This window comes from Podarcis liolepis, assembly GCF_965112155.1.
Source record: "Podarcis liolepis genome assembly, chromosome: 13".
NCBI classification, from domain to species: Eukaryota; Metazoa; Chordata; class Lepidosauria; order Squamata; family Lacertidae; genus Podarcis; species Podarcis liolepis.
This window is the reverse complement of record NC_139573.1, coordinates 5,490,752-5,504,404: the sequence shown is the minus strand read 5'-3', so window position 1 is coordinate 5,504,404 and position 13,653 is coordinate 5,490,752. Positions and strand designations below refer to the sequence as shown.

At 49.3% G+C, this 13,653-nt stretch overlaps 1 protein-coding gene across 5 annotated transcripts; it reads left to right on the top strand.

Moving 5' to 3' along the window:
• The first annotated feature begins 2,576 nt into the window (after nt 1–2,576).
• Nucleotides 2,577–11,488, top strand: HES7 (hes family bHLH transcription factor 7). 5 transcript variants are annotated; one of them, XM_083472889.1, is made up of 4 exons: nt 2,577–2,825; nt 7,521–7,616; nt 8,850–8,955; nt 10,340–11,488. In XM_083472889.1, exons 1-4 carry the CDS (start codon nt 2,793–2,795, stop codon nt 10,729–10,731), a joined length of 627 nt encoding a protein of 208 aa, XP_083329015.1. In that variant the 5' UTR covers nt 2,577–2,792; the 3' UTR covers nt 10,732–11,488. The 5 variants fall into 5 exon arrangements, with proteins under 5 accessions (XP_083329015.1, XP_083329014.1, XP_083329016.1 ...); XM_083472888.1 differs by having other exon boundaries at nt 2,581–2,834; XM_083472890.1 differs by having other exon boundaries at nt 2,587–2,834; nt 8,850–8,937.
• The last annotated feature ends 2,165 nt before the right edge of the window (nt 11,489–13,653 follow it).

The window sequence follows — 13,653 nt, the reverse complement described above, 5'->3', positions numbered from 1 at the left end:
CCCAGTTCTACACTAGTCAAACGCCCTTTTCCCCCAAACCCAGATGGGTCACAGGAAGGACTTGGGGTTGTTTAGTGATGAGGTGAAAGCACTCTGTGCGCGCCCAGAGACACGGATGACTGGAAAGCATTCCGCGCGTGCTCATAGACCATGGGTAGGCAAACTAAGGCCCGGGGGCTGGATCCGGCCCAATTGCCTTCTAAATCTGGACCACGGATGGTCTGGGAAAAATTTTGCTGGCCCCTGTGACATAGACCAAGAGTCAGCAAACTGTTTCAGCAGGGGGCCGGTCCACTGTCCCTCAGAGCTTGTGGGGGGCCGGACTGTATTTTGGAGGGGGGAAATGAATGAATTCCTATGCCCCACAAATAACCCAGGGATGCATTTTAAATAAAAGGACACATTCTACTCATGGAAAAACATGCAGATTCCCGGACCGTCCATGGGCCGGATTGAGAAGGCGATTGGGCCGGATCCGGCCCCCAGGACTTAGTTTGCCTACCCATGACACAGACTATCTACATGACCGTGACTGTCTCCTATTGTGGTCTCTCCTTCCTTGGAGGTTTATAAGCAGAGATCGGATGGCCATCTGTCATGGATGCTTTAGCTGAGATTCCTGTAATTTAGGGGGTTGGACTAGATGACCCTGGGGTCCCTTCCAACTCGACAATTCTACGATTCTATGCTTCAAACAGCAGCGCAGGCAGGTGAGCCCTGGCTCTGATTCCGCCCGCCATTTTCTCGGAATATGAGGCCTTTTCTTCTTCAGGGGCCTTTTATCAGCTAGCGGCTTCCCAACAGGGGGAATTGACTTGCAGGATCCGCCCCCCAAGCATGAAAGAGATGCCATAAAGGGAAAGGCTTAACTGGGTGATTTTTACACAGTGGCGTAGCGTGGGTTGTCAGCACCCGGGGCAAGGCAAGTAATTTGCGCCCCCTAACCCGTGGATTTGCGCCCCCTAACCCTAACCTCCAGGTGTTGCGCCCGGTGTGGCCGGCCCCCCCTGCACCCCCCACGCTACACCACTGTTTTTACAGACTGGTATAGAAATATCGGGAATTGTGGGTAGGAAGGTGGGAATATCTAAATTAATGGTTCTTATTAGTCTGAGTAGCACCGAGTTAAAAGAGGAATGTAAATGGGTAAAACTGACGGTAACTGCAGCCAAACCGGTTATAGCAAGTAACTAGAAAAATGCAGAAGAGCTAGGGGTGAACTAATGGAGGAAAAAACTGAATAATATTATAATTTTAGAATATCTAACTGTGAAGATACACAGAATGAAAAGGTTTAAGGTCAGTGAGAAAGAGGAGGATTGGTTTGAGAAGATATTGAATTATTTGGGTGGGTTTGAACAATTTGGGGCAATCAAAATGTTGAAAGTTAAATAAACCATGTGGATGGAGGAGTATTAACGTATATAAAATTGTACATATGGTTGATTTGAATATGTTATTATTGATTATGTATACCCAATGTCTCAGTCGCCTGGGGGGTTTCACTGTTTGTGTTATGGTTGTTGGTAAAAAAATAAACATTTTAAACATTTTTTAAAAACTGGGTGATTTTTAAAATAATAATAATAATAATATAATTGTAGAATTGGAAGGGACCCCAAGGGTCATCTAGTCCAACCCCCTGCAATGCAGGTATTTAAAGGCAGTGGTGGTGGGGTAGACAGCACAACGAATCATTTCACACATGTATGACACACAAAACCACCTGCTTTTTCATTTCAGAAACTAAGCCCTTTCCCTTACACTGCCATGACAACCACCGAACTAACTGCTTTGGATCTGAACCAAAACAGCTCTGAAAGTGCATTCCAGAAGTCAAATTCTTATTTTTGTTCTCTCTTTTTTAAAATTGGATTTATTTGGAGAAATCTCTCCACCTTAGAAGAATTGGAACTCGCTCCTGTGGCTTAACCAAAAGGCCAGAACATTCAGCAATAACACACACACACACACACAAACACACACACACACACACACACACACACACACACACAAACACACACTCCTCGTTTTACAAGATTTTACAGTCGCGACTGAGCGAGAAAGCTCAGATCACAGAGACTCTGGGTTCATTTCTTCACTTTGCTTTTGCTTAAAATGAGCCCCTCAAACCCAGCACCATCTGTAACTGAAAATCTGGGGGGTGGGGTGGGGGAGATAATCAAAGATGACATGCATGTAAACAGATCAAAACATTGGCAGGATTATTGTAATCACCTGCAGTTTCATGGGATTATATATTTAAAGAAGATGAATAAATGAGCAAGTTAATTTGGATATGCAGAATAGATTAACAATAAATTTAAGGAGCCGTAGAAAGAGGGGGAAGGAAGCCAAGTTTTGAAATGTCCAAATGATTGAAAAATTAGGGAAGTGTATAAAGTTGAAAAGTATAATTTAATTTAAAAGAAAAAAGTTGACATGCAAATTATTGCAACCCCCTCTGAGCCAAGCCAAGCCAATCTGATGGTGATCCCTTCCAGTACTTTGGGGGAAGGAGGTACTGACTGCTTGTGAAAGTTTTAACATTTGGGTGTGTCTCCCCCCCCCCCCATTTCACACCCATGGAGTGTGTGCGCGCGCGGGCGCGCGCGTGCTGCTGAAAGGGACGGATCAAACTCACTCCCCCAGATGTGGGCTGCGCCTGACGCGGGTCATTAAAAGAGGAGGAGGAGGAGGGAAAGGAGGGCGGGGGTCGCCGGGGGGCTGGCTCACTTTGACCATCGTCCCCGGGGGGAAAGGCAGGCTTGCCAGGAGAGAGCCCGGAGGCGATGGTGACTACGGAGAGCTCTGAGCCAGGAGGGGTGAGAAAGGTATATGGGCTGCATCAGGGGAAGGAAAGTGGGGGGCAGGGGTTTTTGGGGGGGCTCAGCGTAGACAGCTAAAAGGGTCGTGTGTATGGAGGATTGACCCAGAGAAAGTGGATCTATAATCTATCTATCTACAGTATCTATCTATCTATCATCTATCTATCTATCTATCTATCTATCATCTATCTATCTATCTATATCTATCTATCATCTATCTTTCATCTATCTATCTATCTATCTATCTATCTATCTATCTCTATCTATCTCTCTCTCTCTCTCTCTATCTATCTATCTATCTATCTATATCTATCATCTATCTTTCATCTATCTATCTATATCTATATCTCTCTCTCTCTCTCTCTCTCTCTATCTATATCTATATATATCTATCATCTATCTTTCATCTATCTATCTATCTATCTATCTATCTATCTATCTATCTATCTATCATCATCTATCTATCTATCTATCTCTATCTATTTATCATCTCTATCTATCTATCTATCTATCTAATCTATCCATCCTTCAAGGAGCTCAATGTGGTCCTCTCCATTTTGTCCCTACAACCCCGAGGTAGGTTGGGCTGACCGGGTGCCACCGGCCCAGGGTCACCCGGTGGCTGAGTGGGAGGATTTGAACCCAGCTCCTCGCCTACGCACCGCCATCCAGGCTCGCCAGGCGCTGCTGCTGCGCCCCGCCGGCTCCCACCAGCCCTGGCCATTGGCCACACTCCGGGAACTACCCCGGGGATGGGGGGGGGCGCAGATCTTCCCCACCCCGGAAAGAGAGGACTGGCTCCTTAGCCACAGAAGTGCGCTGGCTTGCTCTGCGTGGTCTTTTCTGGAGGGAGGTGTGCGGAGATGGCGCGCGCCCTGCTGGGCGCATCTCTTGCGCAAGGGCTGCGCTCGGATCAGCGGAGGGGAGGGGACGGCGTTCGGGATCGGGGGTGACAGGAGCCGTGGAGCCCCACACTTGCGCCTTGGCTACCCCCCTGAAGGAAGAACTCGCCGTCTGCCCTTCCCTGGGGGGCGCTTGGTGGACTTTTTTGGAGAGGATTTAAAATAAATATATCCTCCATCCAGGCACTTGGCTGAGGTTTTGATCTTGGCCACCATGAATTTATTGAGCTGTGAGATTTGATTGTCTTTAAATGTTTGTCTTGTAATGTTTTGAATTTGTGTTGTTTTGTTGCTGGCGCCTCCTGGGGGCGGCGGCGCAACAGAATGAATGAATGAATGAGTATATCAGTTTTGCAGCAGCGCAGACCACTCTCCCCCTTTCTTCTTGCACGGGTGCGTCACAATACTGTACACACACAGGGAGTAAGACCCACTGAAACGAATGGAGCTAAGCTCGCCGTGCCCTTAATTTCCAATGGGTATACTCTTGAGTAGGACTAACTTTCGCTGCAACCCTCAGGAGCTTATATCTTGTGCCAGGGCGCTGAGTCCGCGGTGAAAGTGCCGGCATTAGCTACGGAAAACATACAGACGGTCATCGCAATAATTAACAAACAACAACGCCAACACGTGATGCTCTGAAACAAAGTAACGTGTGTATATACTGGAGGAAGGGGGAGTATTATTATTTTTTTGCCTGTTCGGTGGTTGTGCCAAAAGGAGTTGCATAATTTGCAGGAAGGATCTGCAAAATGATCTTTTGTTTTCTTTTAACCGGGCGAAATAATTTCACGTGCAATATGGCAAACTTTTCTTAATGCTGTCTCTAAAGGCCTGGCGGGTTTTCGATCTGATGGGATGCAGTTTGGGGCTGGTTGGATTAAGGGAGAATTGAAAGGGTGGGGCGAGGAAAGGGATTTTGCAACAAGCCAAGAAGTTGCAAATTCTTCCAGGCAGAAAAAAGTCCTGGCTGCTCCAGGCCCCTCCCATTTTACCAGGGGAGGCGGGATGGAGGGGGCTTTATGGGAATTGCTTCCTAGGCATTTGGGAAGGGGTCGGTTTTCAAGTAGGATCGGGGAGGGCTCAGCTGAAGGAGAAAGTGTGTTCCTTATCTAGTGGATTTTGCAGAAGATGCCTGACCTGGGGCAGGAGGCAGCTGTGATGGGCAGAATATCAAGGAAGCCGCAGATGCGTTTTAGATTTGCCCCCACATTAGATAAAGAACAACGGGTTTCACATTAATGCTCCGATGCTTGACACGTTTTACAGTGGTACCTCGGGTTAAGTACTTAATTCGTTCCGGAAGTCCATACTTAACCTGAAACTGTTCTTAACCTGAAGCACCACTTTAGCTAATGGGGCCTCCCGCTGCTGCCGGAGCCCGATTTCTGTTCTCATCCTGAAGCAAAGTTCTTAACCTGATGCACTACTTCTGGGTTAGCGGCGTCTGTAACCTGAAGTGTATGTAACCCGAGGTACCACTTCATAAAATTTATACACCGCTTCATTGAAATACAGGCAAACAAACAAACAAACAAACCCACCTCAAGGTGGTTTGCAGCTGGAATAAAACAATACAGTGGTACCTCGGGTTACATACGCTTCAGGTTACAGACTCTGTTAACTTAGAAATAGTGCTTCAGGTTAAGAACTTTGCTTCAGGATGAGAACAGAAATCGTGCTCCGGCAGCAGCGAGAGGCCCCATTGGCTAAAGTGGTGCTTCAGGTTAAGAACAGTTTCAGGTTAAGAACGGACCTCTGGAACGAATTAAGTACTTAACCCGAGGTACCACTGTACAATTATCATAGCTGTCAACGTTTCCCTTTTTTAAAGGGAAATTCCCTTATTCCAAATAGGATTCCTCGCAAGAAAGGGGAAAAGTTGACAGCTATGACAATTATGGGTGAGAACAACTATTTAAAGTATTCAAGAATTTTAAATCGGCAATGAACTTAAACAAAAAAACCCAAAACAGATGGAAACAGGCATGCCAAAATTCTACCTAACCGGTTAGGCTTGCTTAAACCCAAAGCAGGCGCCAAGAAGAACAGAGCTATGTGGATTTTGACAGAAGCCTTTCCAAGAAAGCAGGCCTGAGATTGCAGCCTGATGTTAATGTTGAGGTTACAGGGTTTGGTTCCCTTTTTTATTGTGAAATGAAGGTCCGTTCATCCCAGAAAAAATAGCACCCCCCCCCAGCTATTTGCCTCGCTGCTTCTAGGTAAAGGTAAAGGGACCCCTGACCATTAGGTCCAGTCATGGCCGACTCTGGGGTTGCTGCGCTCATCTCGCTTTACTGGCCGAGGGAGCCGGCATACAGCTTCCAGGTCATGTGGCCAGCATGACTAAGCCACTTCTGGCGAACCAGAGCAGCGCACGGAAACGCAGTTTATCTTCCCGCCGGAGCGGTACCAATTGTTCTACTTGCACTTTGACGTGCTTTCGAACTGCTAGGTTGGCAGGAGCAGGGACTGAGCAACGGGAGCTCACCCCGTCACTGGGATTCGAACCGCCGACCTTCTGATCAGCAAGTCCTAGGCTCTGTGGTTTAACCCACAGCGTCACCCGCGTCCCTCTAGGGGGCAGCAAAAGTGCTACCTACTGCCGTGCCTGCGGGGGGACGGGGGACTACGGACTCGCTTCATCCAGTGCCAGATTTACATATAACCTAAACAAGCTATAGCTTAGGGCCCCACTCTCTTGGGGGCCCCAAAAAAATTCAAAGGGGGGAAAAACTGGAGGTACATTTCCAAAATATAAGATACAAAACAAATAAACCCTACATACAGCAACAGTGTTTTGTGTTAATGGGGCCCCCCTGCTAGCCTGCCCCCTAAAATATCACTGGTTTGCTCCTTTCTATATATAGGGTGCCTACATTCTGCATGGACTGATTGCAGGGCAACATGGGCAAATGGCTTGAGATATCTAGGTAAAGGTAAAGGGACCCCTGACCATTAGGTCCAGTCGCAGACGAATCTGGGGTTGCGGCGCTCATCTCGCTTTATTGGCTGAGGGAGCCGGCGTACAGCTTCCGGGTCATGTGGCCAGCAAGACTAGGCCGCTTCTGGCAAACCAGAGCAGTGCACGGAAATGCCGTTTACCTTCCCACCGGAGTGGTACCTATTTATCTACGTGCACTTTTGGGGGTGCTTTCGAACTGCTAGGTTGGCAGGAGCAGGGACCGAGCAATGGGAGCTCACCCCGTCGCGGGGATTCAAACCGCCGACCTTCTGATCGGCAAGTCCTAGGCTCTGTGGTTTAACCCACAGCGCCACCCGCATCTCTTTAGATATCTGTTAGGCCCATAAATGATCATAGAGCATATAGTCAACACACAAAACAGTGACAATTTGTTGTTGACAAAGGACCGCTGGACATATAAAGGGCCCCGTTACCTCCAGTAGCTGAGGGCCTCATTAAACCTAAACCCGGCCCTGGCTCTATCCAACCTAGAAAATTTGCCTGCCTGGTGGGATAAGGAGTGGAATAGAGAGAGGGGGCATTGTAGCATCCAAAATGGGGGGGGGTGAGGGGAGGAGAGGGGGCTGACAAGGAGCAAGGTGACCATTGGCCCCATTCAGCTCTGTGTTGTCTTCACTACCCCCAACCCTTTTTTGGGGTGGGGTAGTTGATGGGTACATTTGGAGAACTAAGAAACTTCTTGGCACAACCTCTTCATGGGAAAGGGAGGATCCTGCTCTGCAATGGAGTGTATCAGTGCCTATCTATCAAAGCGGCTGCCCACCCCACCCAGGGGTCAACCCCCCCAATTGTTTGTCTATTCAGATGCTGAAGCCCCTGGCGGAGAAGCGTCGCCGCGACCGCATCAATCGGAGCCTGGAGGAACTGCGGCTGCTGCTTCTGCAGAGGACCCACAGCCAGGTCAGTGAGGAGGTGCCCCCTGCAGCCAGCCTGCCCCCCCTGCTCCCCACAGCCCACCCCAATCCCATTCCCTGCAAGTCCTAGCTAGGACTTCTCCCTGAGAACGTAACCGCTGCCGTTTGGGATAGTGTCAGACCCGTGGGTCTGCGTTAACTTTGTGGCCTTCCGATTTCCCAAGGAGGCCTTAGCGTTAATTGAACCCCCTTAAAGTGCATTGAAGTGGATTGTGCGTTTATTTCTTCAACTGCCAGCAGGTGGAGCTATTGCTCTACATGACTCTGCTCTAAAAGGAAGGCTTTGCTTAAAAGGAATTGGCAGAGAAATAGGTGGCCCCCGGAGACTTGATCAGGTATTCTCTACCGTTATTCCTGTCTTGTCTATCCTGTCCATGTTCCCCAAGAGTAAGTTGGCACTTGCGCAGTGATTTGCAAAATCCCTGTTGTTGGTTAGCAGCAGTAGATCCTGGGCGGGGTGGGGGGTCAGCAAGGCGAGAAGGATCTGCACGTGGGAGGTGTCCTTCGCTGTCCCAGCCCTCCCTAGCATAGCTCTCAAGCGTCCCTTCTTTGGCGGGAAAGTCCCTTATCCCAGCGCTGTGTCCCGCTGCTGTCCCTTATTGATGATGTCCCTTAAATTTCCCGGGTTTCAAAGGAAGCAGCTCCTCTCCCTCCCTCCCTGCCAGCCAGGGAGGAGGGAGGCTCCAGCTGTGTTGCTTGGCTGCGTTGCTCACCCAATAAGGAGTCTAAGAACGACTGGGGGGTGGAGCTTGCATGCCTTGTGCCAATCAAATCGGCCGCCTTGCCTGGGGACTCGCCTTTGCTCAGCGCTTCCCAGCGGAGAGGTGACGGTAGTTTTCCTTGCTGCATCCCCTTTGCCGGGTTGCTGCGCTGTGGGAACCACCGCTTGAGGCTTCGTTTGGCTGCTGGCTGGGCTTTCTGCCTTTGGCTCGGAGGGGCTCTGTTGGCCCAGGGTGAAACTACACTACATAACAGGCTCAGAAGTTGAACATACCTTTGCTTGGAAAATTCCTTATTTTGGCTGCTGATCCCTTATTTCCGAGGCTGCTGGTCCCTTATTTTCAAATCTGTAAGTTGACAGCTATGCTCCCTAGACCTGCCGATAGCTGAACCCGGGACTGTCAGCACGCTGATCCGTTGCTCTGCCCCCCAGCCACTGCCTATTCCCTGCAAAAGTTTCCCCTTCAGCCCCCTTCTTCTCGGGTCTCTTTCTTTACAGACTCTGAAGAACCCCAAGGTGGAGAAAGCGGAGATCCTGGAGATTGCTGTAGGATACCTGCGGGAGATGAATGCAGCTAAACCCCAGGGTACAAATGACCTTCATGGTGGGCGCTGGGGGGCGTGTATGTGGCTATATCAGAGAGACCTGGGCAGGCCAGGTCCGTGAGAGTGTTTGTGAGTTGCTCAAATGCTTTGCTCCCTGTTCTGCAATGCATGGGGAGTCCCCATTCTCACCTTGCCAAAGCCAGAAATTTCCACACCCACCCTCCATCCAGACAACGGTGCTTAGGGAGGGACAGAGATGGGTGTGGCCTGGGCAGTGGGAGGAGCTTAAGAGTCCCAAGGGCCAGGTAGGGAGGCCCAGAGGGCGGCACCCACCTCCTGAGTGTTTTGAATGTTGCAGATAGTAGGAGAAGACATCTTGATTAAATATTATCCTTCCTCACTCACGCTAGTGAGTTAGTAGCAGAGTACATTCCCCAGTATGTAGCACAAAGCTAGTTGGTTGATTCATTTGAATCTCTTTACTTAAGAGGGATGCGGGTGGTGCTGTGGGTTAAACCACAGAGCCTAGAGCTTGCCAATCAGAAGGGCGGCGGTTTGAATCCCCGCGACGGGGTGAGCGCGCGTTGTTCGGTCCCTGCTCCTGCCAACCTACCAGTTTGAAAGCACACCAGTGCAAGTACATAAATAGGTACCGCTCTGGCGGGAGGGTAAACGGCGTTTCTGTGCGCTGCTCTGGTTCGCCAGAAGTGGCTTAGTCATGCTGGCCACATGACCCGGAAGCTGTACACCGGCTCCCTCGGCCAGTAAAGCGAGATGAGTGCCGTAACCCCTGAGTCGGCCACGACTGGACCTAATGGTCAGGGGTCCCTTTACCTTTACTTAAGCAGTCCAATCTGGCTTTGTCCAGCTTGGGTTTGTTCCTGGCAAATTCCCCTTTTATCCCCTCTCGAAAAGAATAAACGCGCAACTGCCTTCTTTGAAAAGTAACAACAAGCTTACTCGCATTCAGCTCGCCGTAGGTTCCCTGAAGGCAGGTTTTAGCTTGGAGTTACAGAAGAGCGTCTGAGTTCATCCCATATGGGAATGAGCCCGTGTGTTGCTGGCTGAGAGCCAGCAGACAGCAAAATACGCCAGTATCAGAAGTGAGCAGCAAAAGAGCAAGGTGGCTGCGTGTCTGGCCCTTTTATGGGGTCTCCCGGGGCCACGCCCATCTACCTGGCAGATGGAGGATGCTCCAGACCAGGTGTGACAGGAAGTCCTCCTGGCTGAAGGAACGTCCCCCTGTCTGCGTCCACTCTAGGCAGACAGGAAGTGTTGGACTTGACTGCTTAGGTTCCATCCCACGCTGGTTCTATGGACTCTAGAGCCACAGCCTTGCAGAGTTGAGATCTAGCCCGACTCCCTGCAAGGCTGTGGAAGCCCACCTCCCTAGGGTTTGAGTGACCAGCCTTCTCCCTGGCTCCCCAATTCTGCCCACTCCAGGAGCCGACCCCTCGGAAGACGGGACCCTCCAGACCTGCTACATGATGGGCTTCCGGGAGTGTCTCCTGGGCCTCGCCGCCTTCATCCAGCAAACCCACCCGTCCGTCCAAAGCCACCTGCTGGACACATTGCACCTCTACCTGGCCTCCAAGCCGGAGCCCCAGAGCCAAGACTGGACCCTCGCCGTCTTCTCTCCTAGCCCTTCGCTGGAGGAATCGCCTCCCCGGACCCCCGAGGGCTTCTGCTCACCCGTGAAGCCGCTGAGCGAATCCTCACGGAGCCCAGACCCCGCTTGCTCCAGCGCGGGCCAACAGAGACACAGCCGAGACGCCGCCGCCTCAGCCAAGAGGATCCTGGCGCCTCCATCGGCTTTCTGGAGGCCTTGGCCCTAGAGCACAAACACTCCTGCCCCCCACTCCCCTGCCCCAAACATTTATGTATGTAAATTTATATATATATATATATTATCTAATAAAACCTTTGTGATGGGATCACACTGCCGGGTGACTTTACAAGGGGATGGAGACGTCACCTTACTGCCTCAAGTGTAGCGCTCTCCTCCGAGAAATGGAGATGGTTTCTTAGGGACTAGTAGCTTGGGCCTTCACCTAGTGACTGCTAGCATTTACACATTTAGAAATGAGGTTTTCATAGACTCATAGTTGGAAGGGACCCAGAGGGTCATTTTTTGTGTGTTTTTTGTTGTTGTTTTTACCCTCAACCAGCGGTTTGCAAATGGGGACTCCCAAGAGGACTTTGCAGGTAAGTGAAGAGTGGTCTGGGGTTTGCACCTTTCCTACCACTGAGATGCTCTGCGGTGGGTGGGGGGAAAGTTGGGGCTCCCATCAGATTTCTCCCAGCTCTGGTGCTGAACTGCGAAAGCGGAAGAGCCTGTTTAAGGAAAGCCTTTTGCAAGTTGCCACCCGACGGGTAAGACTCAAAAGGAGCCGATCGGCTGCTTTGCTCAATTCTCAGTATCCTGGTCTTGCACAGGTAAGACATTGCTGTCTTGCGTAGGTAAGATGTCTTGTGGCAAGTGATCGTGGCCCAAGCAGGGTGCTTGTACAGAATGAATGGGAAACTTGGGGTCTTCCAAGACCCCCCAATTCCCACCACCCCCAAGACCATATGCCACACTGTTTGGGACTCGTGGCAACAACACTCACGGAGTCATAGGTTTTTCAGCTCTGTTTGCACCCTGTTTGGGTCTGTGGAGTGGAAGGGATTGTCTCTGAATGTAATATGCCAGAAATCTGATTTTCACATACCTGCATAAACACCCCGTCTCCTGTAGAATTTTAAGATTTGTTTGCTTTTCGATGTGTGTGCAAGTGGCTTGGATTACCAAGCCGGTGTCATTTGCAAACGTTTCATGACATGCCTGTTTGAAATCAAAACGAGTAATTTCCCCCCCATTTAGGTTCGTTTAAAAAATATCTTTAATTTCTTTTTTTTCTTTTTCTCCAAACTTTCAGGTATTATTATTATAAATAATATTTCCCACCGCACCCCCCCCCCCAGTTATGGCTTGTATTGGGATGTTTTGGGTTGCTTGTTTAAATAGTTCCTTGCGTTGAAATCTATATGCACCATGTAATAAAAATGTATTTCCTTTAAAAATATGTAGTGGGACTCATTCCTTTCTAGGGTTCTCCAGAAAATTTCCAAGACGTACATTTCCTCCCCCATGGAAAGGAAGACACATACGTATCAATAACTGTATAACAAGAAGTTTTTATGTCTGAATCATTTTTGCGTGCTTTTTTTAAAGTGTACTTTTGGTGAAGTACAGTGGTACCTTGGGTTACGTACGCTTCAGGTTACAGACGCTTCAGGTTGCAGACTCTGCTCACCCAGAAGTAGTACCTCGGGTTAAGAACTTTGCTTCAGGATGAGAACAGAACTTGTGCTCTGGCGGTGCGGCAGCAGCAGGAGGCCCCATTAGCTAGAGTGGTGCTTCAGGTTAAGAACCGTTTCAGGTTAAGAACGGACCTCCAGAACGAATTAAGTACTTAACCTGAGGTACCACTGTAGTGTGATGGAGAGGACTACTTCACCCAGAGTGTCTCCCTCATAATACAGGCAGCCCCCCAAATTTATGCACGTTCAATATGTGTGTGACTGTATATTTGCATTACGCCAAGCTTAGAAGTGACCCAAAAACGTTATAAAGAAATCACTGAAATGTCACTAAAAGGGCAGGGCAAAAAATAATATTAAAAAAAATTCCACTTCTATTCTGACCCCTGGATGGTTAAAACCACAGCCTGAGAATATCAGTCTACACATCAGAGAGATACAAAAGTTAGCTGATAGGTTGAAGCCGGGGTTCTCAAAGGGTGTAGAAAGTGTGGCAGGACAATCAAAGCAACATTTAAACATTTAGTGCAGTATAGTATTAAGATCAGGGACGCGAGTGGCGCTGTGGTCTAAACCACAGAGCCTAGGGCTTGCCGATTGGAAGGTTGGCGGTTCGAATCCCCGCAACGGGGTGAGCTCCCGTTGCTCAGTCCCAGCTCCTGCCAACCTAGCAGTTCGAAAGCACGTCAAAGTGCAAGTAGATAAATGGGTACCACTCCAGCGGGAAGGTAAACGGCGTTTCTGTGCGCTGCTCTGGTTCGCCAGAAGCGGCATAGTCATGCTTGCCACGTGACCCAGAAGCTGTACGCCGGCTCCCTTGTCCAATAAAGCGAGATGAGCGCCGCAACCCCAGAGTCGGCCATGACTGGACCTAATGGTCAGGGGTCCCTTTAGTATTAAGACCAGAAAAGAGAACGACTTCTTTGTGTGGATGAGGAAATGAGTGTCTCAAATTAGACCTATCGTATTTTTCGCTCTATAAGATGCACCAGACCACAAGACGCACCTAGTTTTTGGAGGAGGAAAACACGAAGAAAAATATTCTGAATCTCAGAAGCCAGAACAGCAAGAGGGATCGCTGCACAGTGAAAGCAGCAATCCCTCTTGCTGTTCTGGCTTCCGGGATAGCTGTGCAGCCTGCATTTGCTGCATAAGACGCAAACACATTTCCCCTTACTTTTTAGGAGGGGAAAAGTGAGTCTTATAGAGCAATAAATACGGTAATATAAATGAGATTACTTGGCAAAAGCAAGCTCACACCTCTCACTGAGTTTGTAATACATACTTAAGGTGCCTGTGTAATAGGCTCGTCCATAATTATATTTGGGGAATGATTCACGTTGCCAGTGCTTTTTTTTCTGGGGGGACGCAGGGGTACACATACCCCTAAACATTTTGTGAATCTAAGTTGGGCCTTATGGAGGGGCCGCATTTCAATATGCGTAGGAAAATGA

Excerpts from the sequence above, each read along its gene's own strand:
- HES7 (XM_083472888.1), top strand. The coding sequence starts at position 2,793 with ATGGTGACTACGGAGAGCTCTGAGCCAGGAGGGGTGAGAAAG. Across the intron at positions 2,835-7,520 it reads AGCCAGGAGGGGTGAGAAAG|ATGCTGAAGCCCCTGGCGGA; the intron begins GTATATGGGCTG and ends TTGTCTATTCAG. Across the intron at positions 8,956-10,339 it reads GGGTACAAATGACCTTCATG|GAGCCGACCCCTCGGAAGAC; the intron begins GTGGGCGCTGGG and ends TGCCCACTCCAG.